The sequence below is a fragment of the Phyllobates terribilis genome, unplaced genomic scaffold (genome assembly GCF_046119375.1).
Source record: "Phyllobates terribilis strain yellow unplaced genomic scaffold, ASM4611937v1 Scaffold_36__1_contigs__length_13169755, whole genome shotgun sequence".
In the NCBI taxonomy this organism is placed as follows: Eukaryota; Metazoa; Chordata; class Amphibia; order Anura; family Dendrobatidae; genus Phyllobates; species Phyllobates terribilis.
Genome location: NW_027362796.1, coordinates 7,890,094 through 7,915,353, shown reverse-complemented (window position 1 = coordinate 7,915,353; position 25,260 = coordinate 7,890,094). Strand labels below are relative to the sequence as shown.

General features: G+C 46.4%; 1 protein-coding gene across 1 annotated transcript in view; it reads left to right on the top strand.

Moving 5' to 3' along the window:
- Window positions 1–23,601, top strand: part of LOC141182820 (uncharacterized) — a 37,244-nt gene extending 13,643 nt beyond the window's left edge. Inside the window, exons 2-11 of the mRNA XM_073660942.1 lie at window positions 11,128–11,277; window positions 11,407–11,586; window positions 11,669–11,792; window positions 11,875–11,972; window positions 14,315–14,464; window positions 14,594–14,773; window positions 14,857–14,980; window positions 15,064–15,161; window positions 16,725–16,815; window positions 22,267–23,601. Of these exons, the coding sequence (XP_073517043.1) occupies window positions 11,200–11,277; window positions 11,407–11,586; window positions 11,669–11,792; window positions 11,875–11,972; window positions 14,315–14,464; window positions 14,594–14,773; window positions 14,857–14,980; window positions 15,064–15,161; window positions 16,725–16,815; window positions 22,267–23,543 (2,400 nt within the window). The 5' untranslated portion in view covers window positions 11,128–11,199 and the 3' untranslated portion in view covers window positions 23,544–23,601. The remainder of the gene's footprint in view (window positions 1–11,127; window positions 11,278–11,406; window positions 11,587–11,668; window positions 11,793–11,874; window positions 11,973–14,314; window positions 14,465–14,593; window positions 14,774–14,856; window positions 14,981–15,063; window positions 15,162–16,724; window positions 16,816–22,266) is intronic.
- The last annotated feature ends 1,659 nt before the right edge of the window (window positions 23,602–25,260 follow it).

The window sequence follows — 25,260 nt, the reverse complement described above, 5'->3', positions numbered from 1 at the left end:
AATTAGTTTGGCAGGTGTGTCCAATGAAAGGCAAGACTACTTAAGAAGGCTGTCTCACATTATTAAGCAGCCTACATTTTCTGCCAAAATGGGAAAGAAAAAGGATGTGTCGGCTGCTGAGAAGCAACAAATTGTGGAGTGTTTAGGTCAAGGCATGACTACAATCAACATTGTGCGATGATCAGGATGAAGTGTCTTGGCAATCAAGAAGTATGTAGCTGATTCACAGTACACACGTGTGCGTGCTGATAATGGAAAATTGAGGACTCTTTCCTACAGGCAATTACGTCAGGTTGAAAGAGCAGCGGCAAAAAAGCCTTGTCATAGCAGCAGACAAGTTTTTGAAGCTGCTGGTGCCTCCAACGTCCCCCGAACAACAAGATGCAGGGTCCTTCAGAGGTTTGCAGCTGTGCATACGCCATCCTGTCGACCTCCTCTATCCACTTCACACAAGCAGAAACGGCTCCAGTGGGCCAAACATTACATGAAGACTGATTTCAAAACTGTTTTGTTCACGGATGAGTGCCGTGTAGCGCTCGATGGTCCAGATGGATGGAGTGGAGGATGGCTGGTTGATGGACACCCCACGCAAACACGGCTACAGCGCCAACAAGGAGGAGGTGGAGTAATGTTTTGGGCTGGAATCATGGGGAGAGAGATTGTCGGCCCCTTTAGGATCCCTGAAGGCGCTAAAGATAAACTCCATAATGTATGTGGATTTTCTCAAACAGCACTTCCTGCCATGGTTCAAGAAGAAGAACCGTGTATTTCACAGCAAGATCATTTTTCTGCATGATAATGCACCATCTCATGCTGCACATAAAACATCTGCATCTCTGGCTGATATGGGCATAAAAGGGGACAAACTTATGGTGTGACCCCCATGCTCCCCTGACCTCTACCCCATTCAGAACCTTTGGAGCATCATTTAAAGGAGTGTCTATGATGGCGGGAGGCAGTTCACATCTAAGCAACAGCTCTGGGAGGGTATTCTGTCCTCATGCAAAACAATTGAAGCAGAAACCATCCAAAACCTGACAAATTCAATGGACGAGAGAGTTCAGAAGCTCCTTTCGAACAAGGGGTCCTATGTGAAAATGTAACATCACCTAGAATAAAGTTTTGAGTTGAAAACTGTTTGACTTCAGTTTCTAACAACCTGCTAATGCTTATAATTTCAAAAATGACCATTTTTTTGGTCTTTATTAAAATGAAAATGTTGATCGAAAAGTTTGGGGGATCTAAGAGTGTGGCAACCCAGTAGTCATGATTACTTCGAATTCTGACAATATGAGGGTCATGCTGCAGGTAGTGCAGCAAGAAGGCACTTATGTGTCTTGCGCATCTCGGAGCCCCAAAATTATTTTCCGGGCTAGATGCAGCTAAAAATTATTTTTAATTTTAAATCTGGTGAAGCTTTAGTATAGATGGCCTAATAGGATCAGTGCTGCACACTGCTACAAAGCCCAAATTATTTTCCAGCCAAGATACAGATAAACATGATTAGTAATTTGAAAGCTTAAAACGGTTGGTAGGGTGATTTTAACCAATCATCAAGCTTTTACTCTCCCCAGGATGACACAGGGGTAGAAAAGTCGTTTCGGATCCATGATTTGTTCATCTTTATGAACGTGAGTCTGTCTACATTATCAGTGGAGAGCCGCGTGCGCTTATCTGTCAGCACACCACCAGCAGCGCTGAACACACGTTCAGACAGAACGCTGGCTGCGGGGCATGACAAGATCTCCAAGGCGTAAGTGGCTAGCTCCGGCCATTTATCCAGATTGGAAGCCCAAAAAGAGCAAGGGTCCAGTGACACAGTCGTGGCTTCAATGTTTACTTGGAGATACTCCTGTACCATCGTCTCTAGGCGTTGACTATGTGTCAGACTTCTTGTCTCCTGTGGCCTTGCAAAGGATGGGCTAAAAAAGTGGTGAAATGATTCCACAAAATTGATGTTACCAGCAGATACTGTGGTTCTGTTACGGTTTGAGTGCTGAACACTTGACGGTCCCACGGTTGGCAAGTTGGAACTGTGAGATTCACTACGTGCACCACTGGTATTTTGTGGAAAAGCACATGTAAGATTCTGCAACAGTCTCTGCTGATACTCCTGCATGCGTGCATCCCTTTCTATGGCAGGAATAATTTCTGCAAATTTACTTTTGTACCGGGGATCTAACAGTGTGGCAACCCAGTAGTCAGGATTATTTCTAATTCTCACAATTCGAGGGTCATGTTGCAGGTAGTGCAGCAAGAAGGCACTCATGTGTGTTGCGCATCCAGGAGCACCAAGTCCCTGTTGTGTTGGTGGCGAGGTAACAATCATGCTTCCTTCCTCTGTCCTCTCCCCCCAACCTCGCACAACAGAAATGTGATCAAGGTCTCCCTCATCTGATGAGTCTTCCATCAGTTCGTCCTCCACTTCTTCCTGGGCTCCTGCACCTTCCTCACTAGTTTGGCTGCTACCATGCGCCCTGGTAAAACCATCTCCCCCACCCTCACATGCCTGCCGCCTTGGTGCTGCCGACCTTCTGGACCTTGCAGATGTTAGCCCTTCCGCATACAACTCCTCCTCCTCTACTTCCTCCACCTCCTCTTGTGCCACCACCTGACTCCGAATTCTGTTTAACATGTGCTCCAACATGTAAATCACCGGAATAGTCATGCTGATAATGGCATCGTCAGCACTAAACATCTTCGTCGCCATTTCAAAACTGTGCAGAAGGGTGCATAGGTCCCTGATCTGAGACCACTCCTCCAGCGTGATTTGCCCCACCTCTGGATCTCGTTGGCCCAGGCTATACGTCAGAACGTATTGCACCAGGGCTTGTCGGTGCTGCCACAGTCGCTGCAACATGTGCAGAGTTGAATTCCACCGGGTAGGCACATCGCATTTTAGCCGGTGAAGTGGCAGGCCCAACGACTTCTGTAGAGATGTAAGTCGCTGAGCTGCGGGATGCGAACGGCGGAAGTGAGCACACAGCGACCGTGCCCTCTGCAGAAGGCCATCTAGTCTGGGATAGTGGGCTAAAAATTGCTGGACAACCAGGTTCAACACGTGAGCCATACAAGGCACGTGTGTGACATTGCCCCAGCGAAGGGCCGCACCCAGGTTTGCAGCATTGTCGCACACGGCCTTCCCTGGTTTCAGGTCCAGTGGAGACAACCATTCATGAAATTGGTTCTCCAGAGCTGACCACAACTCCTCAGCTGTGTGACTCACATTTCCCAGACATTTCAATGTAAAAACCGCCTGATGACGTTGAGCCCTACTGCCAGCATAGTAAGGAGGTGTGCAGGATCCCTTCTGCGCAGTTAGAAAGCTTGTGGCATGACCAGACAGGCTTTGGGTGCAGGTGGAAGACCGAGAGGAGGTTGAGGAGGCAGAAGCAGTGGAGGAACTTTGACATAAAGAGGATTGACGCACAACTCGTGGGGACGGCAAGACTTGGACAGCAGCCCCTTGTCCTGCTGTCACCATAGTTACCCAGTGCCCAGTCAGCGACATGTAACGCCCCTGTCCATGCCTACTCGTCCAAGTGTCTGTGGTGAAATGCACCCTGTCACACACAGAGTTTCTCAAAGAAGCGGTGATGTTGTGTGCGACATGCTGGTGGAGCGCAGGCACACCTTTCTTTGAGAAGTAGTGCCGACTGGGCATCTGGTACTGGGGCACTGCGACGGACATAAGATCTCGAAAATCCTCTGTGTCCACCAGGCGGAAAGGCAGCATTTCTGTAGCCAAGAACTTGCAGATGGTGAAATTCAACCTCTTAGCTTTCTCATGGCTAGGAGGAAATGGTCTTTTACTTGTCCACATCTGAGGGACCGAGGGCTGGCTATTGTGCTTAGACGGGGTTGATAAGGGTGTCCCCGGCAAACCTCCGGTCTGTGAGGAAGATGCAGGCGGACATGTTAGGTTGCCTTGATCCAAAGGTGGTGCTATCGATGTCGGACAGCGCTCAACACCAGCTGGTGTTACCACCTCCAAAGAAAATGATGACCTGCCAATCACGCTGGCTGTTGCGGGTAAAGAGGTGGCAGGTCTGCGCCCCAAAACAGGTGTGACTGCTGTCCCCCCAGTCACAGAGGATGAAGAGGCCGCGGATGCACAACATATGGCAGACAGTGGTTGGCCCGGCCGGCTAGGCCGCATTGTAGCACACTGAGCTTCCCACTGCAACTTATGCTTCATGTCCATGTGCCGGTTCATGCATGAAGTACTCAAACTATGTATTTTTTGGCCTCTACTTAGCTTTTGCTGACAAATGTTACAGATAACACGAGTTGGGTCATCTTTATCGATCTGAAAAAATGCCCAGGCTATGCAAGGCTTAGCACCCATGCGACCTGAAGAGCCACCACGACTTGTGGTGAGAGGCAGAGTTGAGTTTGAGGATGCAGTTGTTGACGTGCTTCCAGTACTACGTCTCTGTCCAGGAAGGCGCAACCTGACCTCGTCGTCACTAGCATCTTCCTCCACCTCCTCTGCTGACCTCATCTCTTGGCTGACTGTGGGTTGACAGTAAGTGGGATCTCCAACCTCATCATCATCACCCTGTGCGTTATCACACCTGTCGTCCTCAGAGCCAACCTGTTCCTGCCCTGACAAAAAACTAAAGTTGTCGCTCCAATCAGGTATTTGAGTCTTATCATCGTCTTCCTCATTGTCTCCACCAACAGGAGTTACAGTTTGGGAATGAGGGTCTACATTATGGTCAGAACCTTCTGCGTCTGGTCCTGGATCCGACTCATAAAGATTCTGGGCATCAGTGCAGATCATTTCCTCGTCTGGATTCACAGAAGCGCTGGAGTCGACCTCTGATTCCCAGGCTATAGTATGAGTAAACAGCTCTGCAGACTCAACCATCTGTTCTACCTCATACTCAGACGGGCAGCTGGAGATTTGGGAGCTGTGAGGAAGCAAGTGCGATTTGGGTGACACCTTTGAGGACTGGAGTATTTGTGATTTTGAAGTTGATGTGGAGGAGAGCCCACTTAAAGGAGCACTTGATATCCGTTGAAGCACCTGCTGTTTTTGTGCCTCATCTGGAATTTGTAGCGATTGGCGTGGCCGTAAGAAAGGGATCTTATCACATTGTCCGCTAAAAGAAGTAGACATTTTAGTTTGGCTGGAAGATGGTCTTTCTTCTGCAGATGTTACTGTTGCTTTAACACCTACCCCACGGACACAACCTTTTTTCCCCTTCCCAACACGCCTATTCCGCTTTCCACCAGCAGCAGGCCTTTTTCCACTCATTTTGGTGGTTAACTAATTAACAACTCTGGAGTTGTTTGCACAAAAAAACAATGGATGGGAACCGAGCAGAGCTGAGTGGCCAAACTGTGGTATTAGGCCAAAACTATTGGCTGGGTTAGATGCAGAAAAAAATTATATTCAATTTGCAACCTGATGGAGGTCAGTATAGATGGACTAATAGAGAAAGTCCCACACACTGCTAGAAGGCCAAATATTTTTTCAGAGCTAGATGCAGATAAAATTATATTCAGTTTGCAACCTGATGGAGGTCAGTATAGATGGACTAATACAACAAGTCCCACACACAGCTAGAAGCCCAATATTTTTTCAGAGGTAGATGCAGAAAAAAATATATGCAGTTTGCAACCTGATGGAGGTCAGTATAGATGGACTAATACAACAAGTCCCACACACAGCTTGAAGCCCAATATTTTTTCAGAGCTAGATGCAAAAAAAAATTATATTCAATTTGCAACCTGATGGAGGTCAGTATAGATGGACTAATAGAGAAAGTCCCACACACTGCTAGAAGGCCAAATATTTTTTCAGAGCTAGATGCAGATAAAATTATATTCAGTTTGCAACCTGATGGAGGTCAGTATAGATGGACTAATAGAGAAAGTCCCACACACAGCTAGAAGCCCAATATTTTTTCAGAGGTAGATGCAGAAAAAAATATATTCAGTTTGCAACCTGATGGAGGTCTGTATAGATGGATTAATAGAACAAGTCCCACACACTGCTAGAAGGCCAAATATTTTTTCAGAGCTAGATGCAGATAAAATTATATTCAGTTTGCAACCTGATGGAGGTCAGTATAGATGGACTAATAGAATGATGCTATGCCCAAAAGATTTTACTTCACTAGGTGCAGTAAAAAAATTGGTATTCTATACACAGGTGGTATATCTTGCAACACAGATAGGCTACTCCACTGACTAACACACTCTGCAATAGGCCAAAAAGGATTAGCTTTGCTAGATTCAGCCAAATGCTGTGAAAAAAACTTGCACAGACCTGCCTGGCAAAAACTGATAGGAACTGATGTAACCTAGTCCTGAAAAGGACTCCAATTACAATTAGTCTTTACTCCCACAATCTATCTATTTAAGAGCACAGACCTGCCTGATAAAAGTCGTAGGAAATGCTGTAACCTAGTCCTTAAAAGGACTGCAATCACAACTATTCCCTACTCCCAAGCTATCTGTAGATTTGTGCGAAAATTGGCTTGAAATTAACAAGGTATAGCGCACACAGCAACAGCGGTGCCGTCTAACACGCAGCTGCAGCAGTGAGAAAATGGTGGCGACGGGGAAAATGGCTTGGTCTTATAGGGCAAGGACATGTGACATACACTGCCAATGACACATGCCCTTGCTTGTGTGAAAAAAAGCACTTCGCTCCGTGTGTGCGCTGCTGATAGGCTGACAGATTGCACCTCCCCACTGTAAATGCGGGAAAGAGAAAAAAAAAATGGAGATCTTCATTGTTCCTGCAGAGATCCATCCCCTGCCCCTCCCCCCACCCCGCTGTACACTCAAACTGCGTATTAACATTAATTTTCATCATTACTGAGAAAAAATCCAGTTATGATTTTGGTGCACGAACAGTTATCGAACATAACCTCGAACAGCCGAATTTTTCTCAAATTGTACGTGTTCGCCGAACGGCTCGAACACCGCCCAAAACAGCTCGAATTTGAGATTGGCGAACAGTTCGAGTAGAACAACGCTCATCTCTACTGTTCATGTCTTTGTCAGTGGGCAAACTTACAAAAACAGCAAGGGATCACAAGGGCTTCTGAGGTACAGTCACCAGTGAGCGGGGTCACCATTGTTGAGGGTGCCAACCTCGTCGGCTAGGCAGTATAAGCTTTGTTTAGGTACAGGATAGGGTAAGGTAGTGACTGTGTCAATTATTTAGCAGCATCATTGTTTAGATCTGTTTATATACATCCACAACAAGCCATTCAGCTTGTAATTTTGCTAGTTTTAAGAACATATGTGTTGTTAGTCCAGTTTTTAATGCATATATTTAATAAATGTTTAAGATTTTACTTTAGGGAGGTTTTCCCACAGTACTGCCCCCTACACCCACAATATGGTTTCATCCACTCCACCGACTACCCCAGTGCTGATTAATAAATACTCACTTAGCCCCATTGTTGGTGCAGATACTAATAAATCCAGAACCTATGAGATTTTTACTACATCATAGTTGGATAGTTAGAGGCGTATTATCCATAGCGGCAGCCCACCCGGCCACTATTGTGCCCATGAGAAAAACAAGAATTTGAGCTTGGTTTAAATTGGTATCCATGCAGCACATAAATGCATGTTTACTATGGCCATTAATCAGAAAAAAACTACAAGAAGAAAAATGATCATAAACCCTTCTGTAAATAAATAAAAAGCAAAAGTGCATTTAAATAAAATGGGGTTCTTAGTAACACTGTTTTTGATCAAAAATAACATGAAAGCTACCATGGCAAGGTGAACCTATTCGGGATAGTCCTACTCTGTCTAATATTAAAAACTTTACCATGTGTCAAAGCCTCAAACTTCTGTGTGTGAATCAGACGTGAGATATAATGTGATAGAAGATTACAGTGCAGGGAAGACCGGAAACATTCATATAAACGGCCGGTGGAGATGTAGTCAGTGACGGACTCTGGCCAAATATGTTTCTAGAGCCGTAGTAGAAGATGAAGATGTCTTCCTCATGATGAAGCAGTTATTCCTCATGTCACGTGTAATGAATATCTCCTGCAGTATTGATAATGTCCATTCCAGTGTCGGTAAATGAGACGAGAATTAGCTTTATGGAAGATGAGTCTTTGAGAAACGTGTTCAGTTGCAGACTCCAAGGAAGAAACTGCTTGTTGTCTGTGGCCTAAAATATATATGTTTTATTACTAGATGTAAAGAACAAAACTAAATACCGTATTTTTCGGACTTTAAGACGCACTTTTTTCCTCCAAAGTTTTGGAGGAAAATAGGAGATGCGTCTTATAGTCCGAATGTTGAGGGATGAGGGGGTATATATATGATGTGTGGGGGGGGGCATTAGCGGCGGAGGAGTGGGGCACAGGAGGCAGCAGCCTACACTGTCCCCGCTGCTAAAGAAAATTAATATTCAGTGCTCCCCACGCCCATGGGAGCGTGAATGAATATTTAACCTCTCTCTATGCTCATGGTCGTGGAGAGGGGGTGAATATTCATGCCCTTTAATAGCTTGCACACGCGATCTCCCAGCAGGAGCCATTCTGCAGCTGTGTGCCGGCTATTAAGCAGCATGAAGTCACTGTGACTTCCAGAAGCTGATCTCTCCTTGTGAGCCGTGCATGGTAGTGACGCCAGGCGTGGCTCACATGGCAAGATCAGTGAGGCAGACAGGACGCAGCGCTGGAGGAGAGAAGAAAGGTGAGTAGGAGTGTTTATTTTTATTTTTTTATGTGCAGCATGATGGGGATGAGGGGGACCATAAATACCAGGATAAGGATGAGGGGGCCATACATACCAGGATAAGGATGAGGGAGCCATACATACCAGGATAAGGATGAGGGGGCCATACATACCAGGATAAGGATGAGGGGGCCATACATACCAGGATAGGGATGAGGGGCTATACATTCCAGGATAAGGATGAGGGACTATACATTCCAGGATAAGGATGAGGGGTGCAATGTATGGCAGGAAAGGAATGATGGGTGCCATGCATATCAGGACAGGGATGAGGGGTGCCATGCATATCAGGACAGGCATGAGGGGTGCCATGCATATCAGGACTGGGATGAGGGGTGCCATGCATACCAGGACAGGGATGAGGGGTGCCATGCATACCAGGACAGGGATGAGGGGGGTGCCATGCATATCAGGACAGGGATGAGGGGGTGCCATGCATATCAGGACAGGGATGAGGGGGGTGCCATGCATACCAAGACAGGGATGGGGGGGTGCCATGCATACCAGGACAGGGATGAGGGGGGTGCCATGCATACCAGGACAGGGATGAGGGGGGTGCCATGCATACCAGGATAGGGATGAGGGGGGTGCCATGCATACCAGGATAGGGATGAGGGGGGTGCCATACATACCAGGACAGGGATGAGGGGGGTGCCATGCATACCAGGACAGGGATGAGGGGGGTGCCATGCATACCAGGATAGGGATGAGGGGGGTGCCATGCATACCAGGATAGGGATGGGGGGTGCCATGCATGCCAGGACAGGGATGGGGGGTGCCATGCATGCCAGGACAGGGATGGGGGGTGCCATGCATGCCCGGACAGGGATTGGCGGTGCCATGCATGCCAGGACAGGGATGAGGGGGTGCCATGCATACCAGGATAGGGATGGGAGGGTGCCATGCAGGCCAGGATAGGGATGGGGGGTGCCATGCATACCAGGATAGGGATGGGGGGTGCCATGCATGCCAGGATAGGGATGGAGGGGTGCCATGCATACCAGGATGGAGGGGTGCCATGCATACCAGGATGGAGGGATGCCAGGCATACCAGGATGGGGATGGGGGTCACGTATAAAAGGAAGGGGGGCATATAAACCAAGATGGGGGATATTGTTAGAATTGGGGGACATTACCCCTATACCAGTGTCAGCAATGTCAACACATTTTTTGCTTAAATTTTTTTTTATATTTTCTTCCTCTAAAACCTAGGTGCATCTTATAGTCCGAAAAATATGGTACTATAAAATAATATATCTCCTCATATGTTTCTGTGGCATCGCGGTACCCGTTCTACTGCTGCTAAATGAGACAGTTGTAGTGTGATAGTAGACTTGTTCCAGTGTGGGCACTGTGAGTTAGGAGATATAATACATTGCATTGTAAATTGGACTTTCCTGCCATCTACTGGCCAATGTGTGTGTGTATATGAAAGGTAAGTGATTATTCTCCTCACAATAAGCTGCCCTGAGGAGTCTCCCAGCTCAGGGCTCGCACACTGACTGAGCACTGGTACAAATCAGTAGTGGGGGGTTCAAGCTGCCTAATGAAGATACAGGAGACAGACACTATTTCTCACAGAAGAGTTTCCATGCCAGTCCACGCTGGGGGGACATTTTTCTCCACATAATCTCCTTCACAGAAAGACAAGCGTCTTCCGGTCAGGAGAGATAACGCTGTTCGTGTGCTCTCCTGCACGCTGGTTATCCTGTTTGCTTCTAGCCGGGGCCAGATCCACGTGGCTGCCACACCATCGACTACCCCCTGCGAAAGGCAATGGTGGGCTAAAAACTGTGACACACCCAGACTTTAGTGGGTTTCCATGGAGAGCCAATCTGTGAAGGTCCCTCCATCAGTGTAATATTTCTTGGACTGCGCATAGCATTTCCTCTACCAGCAAGTGAAGAGAACTCTGCTCCAGCCGCCCTGAGAGGCCATAACCTCGCTTGTCTCATGAGGAGAGAAACATTACTTTCATATGCACAAAATACTGTAAACTTTGCCTTTGAGAGACTGTACCCCGTTACCTCCTTCAGTAAAATTGTCATGTTTACAAGTTCACCTGCGTGTCTGGCTGCTTGTGATTGCACAAACTTCACGGGGACTCCAAACTTGCACCCAGACACCACAACTACAGGCGTGCCCCCTGGGGGTCCTATACTATCCACAAGTGCCACCTTCCGACAATTGTTGTGGACACTAAGGAAGTGTTTAGGGGTCCAGAGACCCACTTCAACTACTGTGACATGATTATCTGCTGCCTTTGAGACTACATACCCCAGCTGGCCCTTCTGCAACATCTGGGGCCTCCCCAGTGGCCCACCACATTTCCCCTTATTATCTCCAGTAATTGTATTGGATTTTTATGATGTTACAATGGCTCATCATCTTCTCATTCAGGTCTCTACAATATCGGATCCTCTCAGTGAAGATCTTCTATATAAGAGAATTTTCTTTATTTACCAATCAAAGATGGATATGGACAGAGACAAGATGGCGGAGAGGATATTACACCTCACCCTAGAGATCCTCTTCCGGCTTACTGGAGAGGTGAGAGATTCTGATGACGTCACATTACATCATTCTTATCTATGGGAATAAAAGATGGACAGAACTGGAGAGGTGAGGACTCTGGAAATGTCTGTAATGAGATTTATTAATGTGTCTCTCCATAACCAGGATTACACAGTAGTGAAGAAGACCTCTAGTGAGCGCTGTCAGGACCCTGTGTCTGAGGGATGGGGAAGACCCCTGAGCCCAATCACAGGACCTCCCCCTCACCCCCTGATACATGAGAACATCAATGACCAGAAGATCCTAGAACTCACCTACAAGATGATTGAGCTGCTGACTGGAGAGGTGACACTGCTGGGAATGCTGGGACATTATACAGTAACGCTGTGAAGGGATTGGGGGATGACGGTATCATTGTATGTGTCAGGTTCCTGTAAGGTGTCAGAATGTCGCCGTCTATTTCTCCATGGAGGAGTGGGAGTATTTAGAAGGACACAAAGATCTGTACAAGGACGTCATGATGGAGGTTCCCCAGACCCTCACATCACCAGGTAATAAACAGGACAAAATACACACGGCCTATAAGTATCTGTATGTAAAGAATGAATCCAGTCCCTTATGTGTTTCCTACAGATCTATCCAGTAAGAGGACAACACCAGAGAGATGTCCCCATTCTCTTCTTCCACAGGACTGTAAACAAGAAGATCCCTATGTTCCTCAGGATCATCAGGTAGATGGAGAGAAGGTATCATGAGATCTCCCCTATGATGTGTAGACGGCTGTGAAGGTCTTGTGCTCAGTCTTGTTTTATCCACCAATATTATATGTTTTATACTAGCTATTGAACCCATTCTACGCCCAGATGGTGAGCATTTTTATTGGTATATGGTCTCCCATGTTGGTATGTGTTGCCCCCCCTCCTGGTATTTGTGCTGCCCCTATCCTGTCCCCACCATCCTATCCTGGTATGCATTTCACCCGTCATCCCCAATCCTGGTATGCGTGGCACCCGTCATCCCCAATCCTGGTATGCGTGGCACCCGTCATCCCCAATCCTGGTATGCGTGGCACCCCTCATCCCCAATCCTGGTATGTGTGGTACCCCATCCCTCATCCCTATCCTGGTATGTATGCTATCCCTCATCTTGGTATGTATGGGCCCTTCACCCACATCCTGGTATGCATGGCACCCCTCATCCTCATCCCTATTCTGGTATGCATGGCACTCCTCATCCCTATCCTGGTATGCATGGGCCCCTCATCCCCAATCCTGGTATGCATGGGCCCCTCATCCCCAATCCTGGTATGCATGGGCCCCTCATCCCCAATCCTGGTATGCATGGGCCCCTCATCCCCAATCCTGGTATACATGGTACCCCTCATCCCTATCCTGGCATACATGGTACCCCTCATCCCTATCCTGGCATGTATGGTTCCCCTCATCCTGGTATGTATGGTACCCCGCATTCCTATCCTGGTATGTATGGTACCTCACATCCCTATTCTGGTATGTATGGTACCCCGCATTCCTATCCTGGTATGCATGTTCCCCTCATCCCCCAATCCTGGTATGCATGTTCCCCTCATCCCCCAATCCTGGTATGCATGGTCCCCTCACCCCTCCAATCCTGGTATGCATGGTCCCCTCACCCCTCCAATCCTGGTATGCATGGTCCCCTCACCCCTCCAATCCTGGTATGCATGGTCCCCTCACCCCCCAATCCTGGTATGTGTGGTACCCCTCACCCCCCAATCCTGGTATGCATGGTCCCCTCACCGCCCCAATCCTGGTATGCATGATCCCCTCACCCCACAATCCTGGTATGCGTGGCCCCCTCACCCCCCAATCCTGGTATGTGTTGCCCCGTCATCCCTTTCTCACTGTACACACATAAAAAAAAATAAACCGTTACACTCACCTTTCCTCTCTGTGCTACAGCGCTGCTGCGTCCTGTTCTGCTGGAAGCCGGGGGAGGAGTGCGGTGCCGGAGAACCGTGCTGTCCGGCGCCATTTTGCTGAAGACACACTGCAAATGTGTCTTCAGTAAAATGGCGCCGGATAGCGCTATGCGCATGCGCCGATCCGACGCCTCACTCCTGCCCCGGTCTCCGGCGAAGAGAGGCGCTGCGGCAACGCTCCTCCCGGTGAGGTAAGTATGGCGCTGGAGATCGCGGTATGCGTTCAGTGCCAAGCTGTCTAATGAAGATACAGGAGACAGACACTATTTCTCACAGAAGAGTTTCCATGCCAGTCCACGCTGGGGGGACATTTTTCTCCACATAATCTCCTTCACAGAAAGACAAGCCTCTTCCAGTCAGGAGAGATAACGCTGTTCGTGTGCTCTCCTGCACGCTGGTTATCCTGTTTGCTTCTAGCCGGGACGAGATCCACATGGCTGCCACACCATCGACTTTTTTAAACCTACCCCCTGCAAAAGGGAACGGTGGGCTAAAAACTGTGAGCACACCCACACTTTAGTGTGTTTCCACGGAGAGCCAATCTGTGAAGGTCCCTCCATCAGTGTAATATTTCTTGGACTGCGCATAGCATTTCCTCTACCAGCAAGTGAAGAGAACTCTGCTCCAGCCGCCCTGAGAGGCCATAACCTCGCTTGTCTCATGAGGAGAGAACCATTACTTTCATATGCACAAAGTACTGTAAACGTTGCCTTTGAGAGACTGTACCCCGTTACCTCCTTCAGTAAAATTGTTATGTTTGCAAGTTCACCTCTGTGTCTGGCTGCTTGTGATTGCACAAACATCACGGGCACTCCAAACTTGCACCCAGACACCACAACTACAGGAGTGCCCCCTGGAGGTCCTATACCATCCACAAGTGCCACCTCCTGCTTTTGACAATTGTTATGGACACTAGGGAAGTGTTTAGGGGTCCAGCGACCCACTTCAACTACTGTGACATCATTACCTGTTGCCTTTGAGACTACATACCCCAGCTGGCCCTTCTGCAACATCTGGCGCCTCCCCAGTGGCCCACCACATTTCCCTTTATTATCTCCAATAATTGTATTATTACACAGGATTTTTATGATGTTACATCATCTTCTCATTCAGGTACCTACAATATCGGATCCTCTCAGTGAAGATTTTCTATATAAGAGAGTTATTCTTATTGACCCATCAAAGATGGATATGGACAGAGACAAGATGGCAGAGCGGATATTACACCATTCCCTAGAGATCCTCTTCCGGCTTACTGGAGAGGTGAGAGATTCTGATGATGTCACATTACATCATTCTTATCTATGGGAATAACAGATGGACAGAACTGGAGAGGTGAGGACTCTGGAAATGTCTGTAGTGAGATTTATTAATGTGTCTCTCCATAACCAGGATTATACAGTAGTGAAGAAGACCTCTAGAGAGCGCCGTCAGGCCTCTGTGTCTGAGCAATGGGAAAGACCCCTGAGCCCAATCACAGGGCCTCCACCTCACCCCCTGATACATGAGGACATCAATGACCAGAAGATCATAGAACTTACCTACAAGATGATTGAGCTTCTGTCTGGAGAGGTGACACTGCTGGGAATGCTGAGACATTATACAGTAACGCTATGAAGGGATCGGGGGGATGACGGTATCATTGTATGTGTCAGGTTCCTATAAGATGTCAGGATGTCGCTGTCTATTTTTCCATGGAGGAGTGGGCGTATTTAGAAGGACACAAAGATCTGTACAAAGACGTCATGATGGAGGTTCCCCAGCCTCTCACATCACCAGGTAGTAGACAGGACTCTATACTCACGGCCTATAATTATCTGTATGTAAAGAATGAATTCAGTCTCTGTATGTGTTTCCTCCAGATCTATCCAGTAAGAGGACAACACCAGAGAGATGTCCCCGTTCTCTTCTTCCACAGGACTGTAAACAAGAAGATCCCAATGTTCCTCAGGATCCTCAGGTAGATGGAGAGAAGGTGTCATGAGATCTCCCCTATGATGTGTAGACAGCTGTGAAGGTCTTGTGCTCAGTCTTGTTTTATCCACCAGTATTATATGTTTTATACTAGCTATTGAACCCATTCTACGCCCGGGTGGCGAGCATTTTTATTGGTATATGGTCTCCCATGCTGGTATGTGCTGCCCCCCTCCTGTCCCCACCATCCTATCCTGGTATGCATGGCACCCCTCACCCCCAATCCTGGTATGCATGGCACCCCTCACCCCCAATCCTGGTATGCATGGCACCCCTCATCCCCAATCCTGGTATGCATGGCACCCCTCATCCCCAATCCTGGTATGCGTGGCACCCCTCATCCCCAATCCTGGTATGCGTGGCACCCCTCATCCCCAATCCTGGTATGTGTGGTATCACATCCCTCATCCCTATCCTGGTATGTATATTATCCCTCATCCTGGTATGTATGGGCCCCTCACCCACATCCTGGTATGCATGGCACCCCTCATCCCCATCCTGGTATGCATGGCACTCCTCATCCCTATCCTGGTATGCATGGGCCCCTCGACCCCAATCCTGGTATACATGGTACCCCTCATCCCCAATCCTGGTATACATGGTACCCCTCATCCCCAATCCTGGAATACATGGTACCCCTCATCCCTATCCTGGTATGTATGGTACCCCGCATTCCTATTCTGGTATGTATGGTACCCCTTACATCCCTATTCTGGTATGCATGGTCCCCTCACCCCCCAATCCTGGGTATGCATGGTTCCCACACCCCCCAATCCTGGGTATGCATGGTTCCCACACCCCTCCAATCCTGGTATGCATGGTCCCCTGACCCCCCAATCCTAGTATGCATGGTCCCCTCACCCCCCAATCCTGTTGTGTGGTACCCCTCATCCTGGTATGCATGATCCCCTCACCCCACAATCCTGGTATGCGTGGCCCCCTCGCCCCCAATCCTGGTATGTGTGGCCCCCCAATCCTGGTATGTGTGGCCCCCGCATCCCTTTCACACTGTACACACATACAAAAAAATAAACAGTTACACTCACCTTTCTTCTCTGTGCTACAGCGCTGCGGTGTCCTGTTCTGCCGGAGGTCGAGGGAGGAGTGCGGCGCCGGAGCACCACGCTGTCCGGCGCCATTTTGCTGAAGACACACTGCAAATGTGTCTTCAGTACAATGGCGCCGGATAGCGATATGCGCATGCGCCTATCCGACACCTCACTCCTGCCCCGGTCTCCGGCAAAGAGAGGCACCGCGGCAACGCTCCTCCCGGTCAGGTAAGTATGTAAGTATGGCGCCTGAGATTGCGGTATGCGTTCAGTGCCTACGCATACCGCGATCTCCGGCGCCATACACTCCTCTTACCTGTAACGGCTCCATGAGTGATTCTGTCTGGAGCATGCGCAGTCTATAAAGGATTCAGACAGAGGGATGCTTGCAGCATTATATTATAGACTATTGTAATGAGAACGGTGGAGATGGCCGGATTAGAGCTGATCATAGATGTGACTTCTCCATCTGTCTGTGACTTTTACAATATTTGTTTCAGGGTGAAGATCTGACCCATATTAATACTACAGAGACATATGTGAGGGGTGATGAGTGGAGTAAAGAGGAGATTCCTACATATGACTACTCAGGTGAGTAGTAACCACTAAATGCTGAGAAGTCACAGATTCTTCTCAGTCACCGGCTGTGCTTTATCGGTGGTGTTGTCCAGCCATATCACAATCGTGTGATCACCATTTTGCCGCTAGACCACAACATTCTCTTCCACCCAAAACTGTTCAAATCATTTTGGACATTGAAAGGCCTTTTCTATAGAATTTACAACCTCGGCAATCCACCTACCCCCTGGAATTAGGAGACGCTGACCGTTACCTGCCCAGATCTGTAAACTACAAAAAATAAATAAATAAAAAGATTATTATTATTAACTACAAAGCCAAATGACAGCGTACGTAGAATGTGCTGACAAGTTAGAAAATCACTTGAAGAAAAATATTATGATGGGCCTGTAAGAGAAAGCGGAGGGTAATGATGCTGTTTGCTTCCTAGATCCCTGATATCTTATTGAATGAATCTACCTTCTCTCCCTTCTGTGCTGCTGAATGTTCTCATATGGTCCCTACAAGCCAAGGTCCAGTCTTTCTGGCCAAACTCCATTAGTCATTTTTTGATGGAGACTGTTGCGTTTGATCATTTCAGTAGATGTGTTCTTGTCTATAGTCAGTTTTTGACTACAGTAGTTAGTGCTCAACATACTCTGATTTAACCTCTTCCCGCAGACACATTTGTGTTCCTAATCAGGCCCCATTTTTTCAAATCTGATGTGTGTCTCTTTATGCGGGAATAATTTTGGAATTCTTCACAAAGGATAATAGGAAATGAATGGACCATACAAATTATTTTCCAACTTCTCTTTAACCTGGCAATACCCTATATACGGTTGTACACTTTTGTCTGGGCACATGGCAGGTTAAGAAGGGAAGGAGCGCCATTTAGCTGTTTGAATGCTGATCTTGGTGGATTAGTTTGCAGACACAATGTATCGTGGTCACTTGGCAGCTCAAAAGATGGCCACCACGAACAGGTTTGGCACTATCTACTCTGTTTTCCAGATCCCAGGGATTGCTTTGCTCATTATTCTTTAACCCTTCTACATGGATCTGGAGTTACACAGAGACCCCTAGGCTTGGGCCACGGTGTTACCTGCTGTTCTATAGTGTGAGATGGGAAGAAAAATAGTCAGGTAGCCGGGTCAGAACCAGGAGAGTAGAGAACATACAAAATCAGAAGACACAAGAGTAGCCAGTAAACGGGCCGGGGTTCCAGCAGAAACAAATACACAAGCCGGGAGCTGATCACAGAGGACTGAACCAGAGGAGAACAAGGCTGTATCTGGCAGCTTCCAGCAATATGCTTCCAGCTTTAGTAGGGTGCGATCACCAGATCAGCAGCAGCAGAAACCACCAAAGCAGCCTCAGCAGCTCCATCATCAAGGCCGCAGCAGTGGCAGTCGGACAAGCAGCAGCAAGACCAGCCAGAGGAGCAGGGCAGGTTGCGAGTCCACAACCTCCAGCCAGGAGCAATCATATGAATTGATCCAGCCTCAATCTCCGGTACCCTGAACGGCAGAGTAGTGAGTGATCTACGTGAAAGTTCACCATATTTTTTCTACTAGGAAAAACCCAAAAAGTCTAGTGCCGAGAGGAATAACAAGGAGTATGCGCTGTGCGGTGTTAATTTTCCCAGCACTTATACTAAAAAGCTTTGCTCGAGTTGTATCCAAGAAACCATATCAGAGGAAACACCTAATTTTGCTATGGATTTAAAATCTTTAATCCAGATGGAGGTTAGGGACTCCCTAAAGACGTTGGCTACACGTAAAAAGAGTAGGACGCTGAAACGTCATACATCAGACTCAGAGGAATCTGTAGTATTCCAGGGCAAGGGGAAGTCTATTTCCTCTCCTACCTACTCGTTATCCTCATCATCATCATCTTCCTCAGATAGCGATACAGGAGGTAGGCTGTGTTTTCCAGCGCAAAATACAGATAAGCTGAGTAAAGCCATCAGAACAACTATGGGCATAGCCGATACCAAGACCTCTAGGACTGTTCAGGACATCATGTTTGGGGGTCTGGATCAGAAGAAGAGGCGCACATTCCCCGTCAATGAGACGATTGTTCATCGACAGGGAATGGAAAAGACCTGATAGGAGAGGGCAGTTACCATCACCTTCAAAGAGAAGATACCCGTTTGAGGAAGAAGAATCAACCAGGTGAGATCAAACCCCAAAAATTGACGTGACAGTGTCAAAATTCTCTAAAAAAAAAAATCCACCCTGCCGTTTGAGGATTTAGGAGCTTTCAAGGATCCTCTTGATAAAAAAGCGGAAACCTTATTAAAACAAACCTGGGAGTGACCAGCGGGAGCATTGAAACCGGCAGTCGCAGCCACTTGCACAGCCAGGTCAATGATGGTCTGGTTGCAGCAGCTAGAAGACCAGATTAAAGGGGACATTCCAAGGGAAAAAATCCTGGCCAGTGTTCCGCTAATGCAGGGGGCGGCTGCCTTCCTCGCGGACGCGTCGGCAGATTCAGTAAGGCTGGCCGCCAGATCAGCGAATTTATCCAACGCAGCTCGCAGAGCTCTGTGGCTCAAGAGCTTGTCAGGTGATGTACAGTCTAAGATGAAACTGTGTTCAATCCGTGTGAAGGGGAGTTTCTTTTTGGCAAAGCTCTGGATGACATACTGGATAAAGCCGCAGATAAGAAACACAGGTTTTCCAGTGTGTTGATGCCTCAGTACAAGACTTCCTTTTGTAAAAGGAAGTATAGCATAGGTAAACTTTCCAGAGACCAGGGCAGATAGAAAGACAAGGAGTGGAGGCTTCATGTTCGGAGGCCCTTCCTCTGAGAACAGAAAAACCCCTAAGTGATGGGCCTCCCCAGGTAGGAGGAAGACTGTTCCACTTCCTGCCTACCTGGGAAAAAATTACATACAGTGCCTGGATATTAGGGATTATAAAGACAGGACTGAGACTGGAATTCAGATCCATTCCCCTGCAGACCTTCAGGATTTCGTCTCCCAGGAGGCCGGGAGAGCAAACAGCCCTGGAGCAAGAGATAGTAAACCTAGTGGAAAAGAAGGTTCTAATAGAGACTAATAAGCGAGCAGGGGAAAGGATTCTATTCGCCCCTGTTTCTGATAAAGAAACCGGACGGCTTGAAGGGCCTAAATCAACTTGAAGGGCCTAAACAACTTTCTAATCTACAGACCCTTCAAGATAGAATCTACAGTACAGACCAAAAGTTTGGACACACCTTCTCATTTAAAGATTTTTCTGTATTTTCATGACTATGAAAATTGTACATTCACACTGAAGGCATCAAAACTATGAATTAACACATGTGTTAATTCAAGATTGTTGGAAGACCATTTCCGGTGACTACCACTTGAAGCTCATCAAGAGAATGCCAAGAGTGTGTAAAGCAGTCATCAAAGCAAAAGGTGCCTACTTTGAAGAACCTAGAATATAAGACATATTTTCAGTTGTTTCACACTTTTTTGTTAAGTATATAATTCCGCATGTGTTAATTCATAGTTTTGATGCCTTCAGTGTGAATGCACAATTTTCATAGTCATGAAAATACAGAAAAATCTTTAAATGAGAAGGTGTGTCCAAACTTTTGGTCTGTACTGTATAATATCAGCCATAAAGGTGTTATTCCCGGGTTGTTATATGAGTGTCCTCGATTTGAAGGACGCCTATTACCACGTCCCAATCCATACAGGATACCAGCAGTATCTGAGAGTAGCTGTGTATATCATCAATGGTGTGAGGCAATTTCAGTTCACAGCTCTGCCCTTCGGCCTCTCCATAGCTCCAGGAATCTTTACGAAGATCATTCTGGAGGTAATGGCGCATTGAGAGAACAAGATACTCTAGTTGTCCCTTACCTTGACGACTTCCTGGTAGTATGCAGATCAAGAGAGCATTGACAAGAGTCAGAGCCAGCCTGATCAATCTTTTATGGATACTGAATCTTGAGAAGTCAAGCCTGGAGCCTCGGAAGGTTCCGTCTTTTTTTAGGGCTTATCTTGGACTCAGAGGGATAGACTTGTCTGCTACCGGAAGACAAGAAAAACAGAATTATGTCCCTAGACTCAGGGGACACTTGGACAGGAAGATGACACTTTCCAATACAGCCATCATCTCAATCGCATGGTGGCTGGATCGGGAGAACCTATCACAGAGAGTTCTTTGGTCGTATCAGGTCCATATATATTTGGACAGAGACAACATTTTTCTAATTTTGGTTCTAGACATTACCACAATGAATTTTAAACAAAACAATTCAGATGCAGTTGAAGTTCAGACTTTCAGCTTTCATTTAAGGGTATCCACATTAAAATTGGATGAAGGGTTTAGGACTTTCAGCTGCTTAACATGTGCCACCCTGTTTTTAAAGGGACCAAAAGTAATTGGACAGATTAAATAATTGTATCCTAACCCCAAAGATTTAAAGGAACAGAGGCTTCAAACTCTAAATGTTAGATTGGTTTTGGTTCAGTATTTGGAGGTAACAAGGCCTTGGAGGAGAAGTGATGCCTTATTTGTCTCCTTCCAGGAAGCTAGTAAGGGACTTAAAGTTACAAGGGGAACTATAGCTAGATGGATCAGGGACGCCGTTAGCTTAGCATATTCCCCTAGTGATGTGTCAGTTTCAGAGAACCTGAAGGGCCATTCCACAGAGCTGGTGCAGCCTCCTGGGCTGAGAAGGCGGAAGTGTCCATTGATAACATATATGTAAGGCAGCAACATGGTAATCTCCTTCTACCTTCTATAACCATTACCGGCTTGATCTTTCTTCATCTGCTGATCTATCCTTTGGGAGAAAGGTGTTGCAAGCGGTGATCCATCCCTAAGGTGTCTGTTCTATATAAATCTCTCAGGTGGTGCTGTCATAGGAGAAGGGGGAAAAAAATCATAGTTACCTACCGGTAATGGGATTTTACAGAGCCCATGACAGCACCCTTATATGCCCCGTCCTTTTTTGATCACTTATGGTGTTCTCTATATATGGGTGTATAGTGAGAAATGTTTTATTGGTGGTAGGTGTGTACTAACATACTGTCTGGAGGTCCTCTCATGCTCTAAAACAAAACTGATGCTGAGGAGAGGTACCGCCTTTTTTATTCAGCAGATTTCCTGTCCTTGGTGGGCGGATACCGTCTCTCAGGTGGTGCTATCAATCCTGTTACCGGTAACTGTGATTTTTTTCCATTTACAGACGATGGACCTGAGTGGGGCTTGTTGTTTGTGAGATGAGTAGAAGTTTTTATTGGTATTATTGTTGCCTACATAACTTGGTGGCTTTTTATTCCATATTTGGGAGACAGAATGAACAAACAGTTGAACACCACGCTCTACTGGTTCATCCTATGAGGTTTTCTATTAGATTGTGAAATGTCAGTGTCTTGGTGAATAATTAATTCAATATATTTACATAACTTGCCATTATTATAGACAGCTTAAGTAGAAATTTAAAAGAATATAAAATTCAAGATTTTTATCTTAGCAGATGACTGTACCTGGAGATCAGAGGGACAGCTGACATCTTCAATTTTTAAATCAGAAGATCTTGAGATCCCACAGGATACAATTAAAGTGAATGCCATTACTCCAGATATACCATCATCCCTTCACAGCAAAGATCTGTCACCTGATCCTTTGAAACAGGTCCTGCCTTCTGATTCATTACCGACTACTAAGGAAAATCATAGTCACAAATTAAGCATTAAAAAACAAACTGCTCCTAAAGCAAAGAAGACATTTTTAGAATATGGAAATAGTTTTCCTCTCGAAAAATCTTTTCCTAAACATCAAAAAATTCATACAGCCGAGAATAGATTTTCTTGTTCCAAGTGTGGGAAATATTTTAACAAGAAATCAGATCTTGTTAGACACCAGGGAACTCACACAGGGGAGAAGCCTTTTTCATGTTCAGAATGTGGGAAATGTTTTACAAAAAAATCCAATGTTGTTAAGCACCAGAAAACTCACACAGGGGAGAAGCCATTTTCATGTTCAGAATGTGAGAAATGTTTTTACCAGAAATCATATTTAGTTAGTCACCAGAGAATTCACACAGGGGAGAAGCCATTTTCATGTTCAGAATGTGAGAAATGTTTTTACCAAAAATCAGATTTAGTTATTCACCAGAGAATTCACACTGGGAAGAAGCCTTTTTCATGTTCAGAATGTGAGAAATGTTTTAACCACAAATCAAACTTTGTTAGGCACCAGAGAAGTCACACAGGGGAGAAGCCTTTTTCATGTTCAGAATGTGGGAAACGTTTTAACCAGAAATCAAGTCTTGTTAAACACCACAGAACTCACACAGGGGTGAAGCCTTTTTCATGTTCAGAATGTGGTAAACATTTTGAACAGAAATGCAATCTTGTTAAACACCACAGAACTCACACAGGGGAGAAGCCTTTTTCATGTTCAGAATGTGGTAAACCTTTTAAACAGAAATACGGTCTTGTTATACACCAGATAACTCATACAGAGGAGAAGCCTTTTTCATGTTCAGAATGTGGGAAATATTTTACACGGAAAGCAACTCTTAATAAACATCAGAGAAGTCACACAGGGGAGAAGCCTTTTTCATGTTCAGAATGTGGTAAACATTTTAAACAGAAATACGGTCTTGTTATACACCAGAGAACTCATACAGAGGAGAAGCCTTTTTCATGTTCAGAATGTGGGAAATATTTTACACGGAAAGCAACTCTTAATAAACATCAGAGAAGTCACACAGGGGAGAAGCCTTTTTCAAAATTCTATTTTTATTGAAAGGTTAAATAATTTTCAATTACAAAAAAAAAAAAAAAAAAAAGAATAACCAGGACAATATCAGTATATCATAGAATATAAGTATAACGTCCAATAAAACATCAAGTTATAGGAAGAAGAAGGAAGGCAGGGAACATTTTAGGCCATCAGTATTACAATGATGAAGTTACTAAAATTCAATGGAAACCATACATAGTGCAGCCAGGCACGAACCACTGCGGAGCACAATCCGGACAGAGAGGAAACACACCAGAGGAAAGGGTGGGTCACATCATTCTTATGTAAGACGGTAGGCATCGGATTCCTGGAGTTCAATACAGTCTCTCCAAGTCTCACAGTATCTATCACAACCAGTGGGGGATCGGGCAATCAAATGTTCCATCCTATTTAGAAGGGCTATTTCACAGAACCACTCCTCCAGAGTAGGTGGAGAAGTACTTTTCCAGTGACGAGGAATGATATTCTTAGCAGCCTGTATAAGGTAGCTTATTAACCCTAGAACGCATGACCATAAAAATCTACACTTTCACATACCTGGGGCCTTTTAGGCCCGTGTGCAAATAACATGGAATAACTCAAACAAAAATGACAAACAACTATATACCTGAGGAATACCTAGAGTTTCAAAATTCTAACTAAAGTAATCTTGCAGAAAATAGAAAACAATTAACAGGGCTTGCGAGGCCCCAGGTATGCGTTCTAGGGTTAAAGACCTTTTGTGGGGGCGTGGCCTGGCCGGGCATGTGAGAAGACATGTGAGGCAGAAGAGCTCCTATAACCCTGTCCTATAATCCTTCCTGCCCGAGGGAATCATTGCTTCTAAAAGATCTCACCAGGTGGCCTGGGGTCTCAGGAGTGCGGGGGGGGGGAGCAGTCGATGGTGCAGAACGAGATGACCCGGCGAGATAGCAAGCAGAGGCAGGCGGCTGGCTCATCACAGCACGAGGGCTAAAATGGAGCCATGGCCTCTGAGGCGGGAGCTGAAACTCCAAGACAGCGGGAGAAGCGCATGGAGGTGGTGAACAGGCTCTCCAAATATGCGCATGGCGGAGGAGCTGAGGAGCTTACACCCGACCGGAATGTGCAGACATTGAAGAGCACGGTAACTGAAGGGGATGTAGAGAGGGCAGCGGGGGAGACACATGAGAGGAATGTGCAGGCTGCTAAAACAACAACTCCCCCCAGCAGAGAGGCTCAGGTTACCAGTGGTGCTGACTCACTGGCCAAGGATGATGAGCCTACTTTAAAAGACGTGCTGCTGGCCATCTCACATAGTAAGGCAGATCTTACTGAACACATAGGGTCTGTGAAAGTGGACATATCTCATATACGCCATGACATGCAGAAAATGAGGGAGCGCCTCACTGCAACAGAAGGCAGAGTGGGGGATTTGGAGGATACTGTGACTCCTATGACTAAAACGCTTAAAACAGCTACTGACTCTATTAACTATTTACTCAATAAAGCGGATGATCTTGAAAATCGTCTGAGAAGAAATAACGTGCGTATTGTGGGGGTGCCTGAGAAAGCAGAGGGCAGAGAGGTGGTGGACTTTTTTGAGAAATGGCTGCTGCAATCCTTTGGAAAGGATAAATTCTCTAGAATGTTCGCTATTGAGAGGGGACACAGGGTCCCCACCAGACCTCTGGCGCACTGCCGCATACAGTTCTAATCAAAATGCTGCATTTTCGTGACAGAGATAAAATCCTACAATTGG